At 40.0% G+C, this 3,417-nt stretch overlaps 1 protein-coding gene across 1 annotated transcript in view; it reads left to right on the top strand.

Moving 5' to 3' along the window:
- fbl (fibrillarin) overlaps positions 1 to 2,779 on the top strand; it is a 9,564-nt gene extending 6,785 nt beyond the window's left edge. Inside the window, exon 9 of the mRNA XM_010771747.1 lies at positions 1,710 to 2,779. Coding sequence (XP_010770049.1) covers positions 1,710 to 1,734 — 25 coding nt within the window. The 3' untranslated portion in view covers positions 1,735 to 2,779. The remainder of the gene's footprint in view (positions 1 to 1,709) is intronic.
- The last annotated feature ends 638 nt before the right edge of the window (positions 2,780 to 3,417 follow it).

The following is a 3,417-nucleotide window of genomic DNA, read 5'->3' as shown; positions in this document are numbered from 1 at the left end:
GCGTGGACTACAAGTGTTTCAGTGCTGCGCGGGGGTGCAGGGGGATTACCCAATAGCGATAGCCTTAGAGGGCGAAGCCATATACGAAATAAAACCAGTACGGTAATAGCCTTTCAGTTCCCCCAAACAATTTGTATTGAAATAAATCAACCTGGAACCAGTAATCACTAACTTTGTTTCCCCCGGCCCCTTATCGGAGAACACCCAGCTAGTAACCTAGCAACCAAGCTTCAGCTAGCGGCAGTCAGAAACTCATGTCTCTTCGAATCTACTTACAAATAAATATGGGGAAGTGTAAGTTCAACCGTATTTGGTTGGAAAACATCGAATTTAGTGCTTGGTTGAAACCAGTGGAGGGGAACGTGTTTGAAGCCCGCTGCACCTTTTGCAAAATAAATTAGCGTTTGTTTTGCTAATGTAGCGTTAGCTAGTGCAGCAGCTCCCGCAACAACACCGGGGGACCTCCGGCGACGTCAGCCCGAAAAGCGGAGGTGATGCTAAATACAGTAGTTACTGTAAACACCAATCATACAACGGCAACAATGAAAGATTGTAGCCAAGGCAGCAGAGCTCTGAATATAGCTATTGTTACTCTCTCTATCACACACACACACACACACACACACACACACACACACACACACACACACACACACACACACACTAGGGCTGCTCGAAAATGGCAAAAATCATAATCACGATTATATTTGGTCAATAATTGATATCACGATTATTAAATAATTTGAACAGTATCTTAACTGTTGATTACCCTGAATGTATAATTCAACTGAAAAACCAATACAAAAATAAATTAAATAACTTACATTTTTAAATAAATAATATCAAAATAATAAATACCAATAAACAGATCAACAAATGTTTTGGAGCGCATTTCCACAAGCTACTAAACATAAATAAATATGATAAATAAATGAGACTAAAATGAATTAGATCAAATGTGTTGTAGTGCACTGTCACAACCTAGCAAAGCTAAATAATAGTTTTTTTTCGATTATGTTGTTTTTGTAATTGTGGCAGGCCAAAATCGTAATTGCGATTTAAAATATGATTAATTGCACAGCCCTAACACGCACACAGACACACACACTTTTTGGCACAGTTCTATGCTGTTATGTTCAGTTATTGTTCTTATGTTGAACATGAATTAATTTACTTTGTAAGTAATTATGGGACGTATTTCTCCTTTCATAGCAATTTTCCTTCATACTTTCTTGCCGTGAAATAGGTCTTGAATTCTATTCAAAGTGGTCTTAAAAAGTCTTAAATTTGAGTTGGCGAAACCTGCAGGAACCCTGTATATACTTTTCCAGATCTTGCTACACACGTGGGGTCACTGGCTTTGCTCTACCCTGCCAAGTCTCAAAGTCTGAGGGATGAGAGTATAGTGCAAGGGCTAACTTGAAGTCAGTCAGATCTTACTTTGGGCAGAGTTTAGGTTCTCAATATGGTGAATTTGGAACAAGTAAACATGCAGGAAAAAATATTCATGGTACTGCTCTGACGGGGACTTAGCGGTTTAGCTGTTTCCCCTCCCTACTGATGTTCCCTGAGTTGAGTTATGGTGACAGTTTGACGCATACATCCAGACCTTCCCCTCAGAACAAACCGCTGCAGTCAGCTGTACATATACTGTACATGGCCTGCTCTTGATATACTGTGCTAACATGCTCTATTCTTTCTTTCCACAGAGCTCCACCAAAAGACAAGAAATGATGTTTGGAGGAAGGCGGGAACTGATGACTATTTTCAACCACCATCTACTTTTTCTACTTGTCCCTTGCCCTATATCTGCCTGTCATGTCATGAGGGTTGGATTCAGAGGGAATCCCTTTTTTTTTTAGTTAACTGATGCCAGCTTCCAGCTGTTGGAGTCGTTGTATTACTGATAAGGTTGGGAGCACATTGTATAACTTGGAGACCATTTAGCCCGGGACTGTGATCTGAGTTGATGGCACTATTGGAACAAGTCATGTCAGTTGTTTGTAGGTTTTATAAAATGTAAATGTTAATGTCTAGCTGGACCACCCTTATTACACCAGGACGATAGGGACGATGTGTTAAATATCCTATGTGTTGGGGATACTTAATTCATCTGTGAACAATGTCCTACTCTTACCATGTGTATTTAAGCAGACAGGATAAACTGTTAAACCTAAAGCTTTGTAAAAAACTTGTGTGCAGTTACGCCAGTTTGCATATCTACTGCATGGTTTGACTTTGGCTCCAGTGAGGTTTTTTTTGTTGCCAACGATTTTTATTTCAATATGTTATCACTTTTCTTAGCTCCGGAGTCTTTTCTTACTGAAGGTCCTTTTCTTAATGACATGTTTTGGCTGGTCCCTTGCTCTTCTCATAACGGCCCTTATCAGGGTGCTTCTGATTCCAGACAGTACAATCCTGTATAGGTAGGCACATCCCACTCATACTGGCTACTATATTTAGTGTTAAATAATAATCTGTCAGATTTTACGTATGGTAAAATAAAATGGTCTTATGTTGTGTGATCAATACCGTTACTTTGTGGGTAAAGATCCCTTAATGCTGATCTGTTGACTGGCGAGGTTGTAAACTTGACCCTGCGTGTACAGACATATATAGATGGTGACCTTTTCACATAAACTTGTAATTTGATAAAAGTATCGCTTTTGTGTTGGAGGAAGGAGCAGAAGGATGTAACTTGAAACAATGTATGCTTTGAACAGTTTATATATTTTGACATAAACGGCAACTTTGTTTTAATAAAATGTTTATGATTGTTTTTCTTGATTGGTAATCTTTGACTAAATGACCATGTATAGCTACAAACATAATGGGAAATGTTACTTTTACTCTGTATATAAACTATTTATCCAAACATTCATGAAAATATCCTACGTCTACCATTACTGCACACATTTCCAAAAGCGTCTTGTCAGTTCATTGTTGGTCCCGCAGCAGCGTCTCCACCGGTCTCCACTCGGCCAGATGTCCATACTGGTATCTGTAAACTGGATTTAGGACTCAAAATTTAAATTCTGACAGTGCTGCAGACGTCTTGGTTAAATTTAGCATTGCGGGATGTCCATTCAATGTTAACTGCCTGCACGGTTTGTACATGGATGAATCGGCAGGAATTCGGGTAGCTCGTTTTTGCTACTAACACGGTTAAACTGATGTAAAGCCGCGTTTGGAAGTAAAGTTTTGTGACTCGACGGCAGATTTGTTTTGGCAGCCATTTTGTGGGAAATGTCTCTGGAACGCGCTGGGCCGTACTTGCCTTGTGTCGGGAGTGCGCTCTCAATGCAGCCCCTCTCCTTTGACCGATATTAACATCACAGAGGGGCTGGCCAGCAAAGAGCTAGCTGTAGCTGTGCCTGCTAAAATATATTTAGTTCTTCATAGTCTGCCTGTATTTTC

Source organism: Notothenia coriiceps, unplaced genomic scaffold, assembly GCF_000735185.1.
Source record: "Notothenia coriiceps isolate Sejong01 unplaced genomic scaffold, NC01 NC01_scaffold00010482, whole genome shotgun sequence".
Lineage (NCBI taxonomy): Eukaryota > Metazoa > Chordata > Actinopteri > Perciformes > Nototheniidae > Notothenia > Notothenia coriiceps.
The sequence above is the reverse complement of the archived record's forward strand: the minus strand, read 5'-3'. Positions and strand labels throughout refer to the sequence as shown.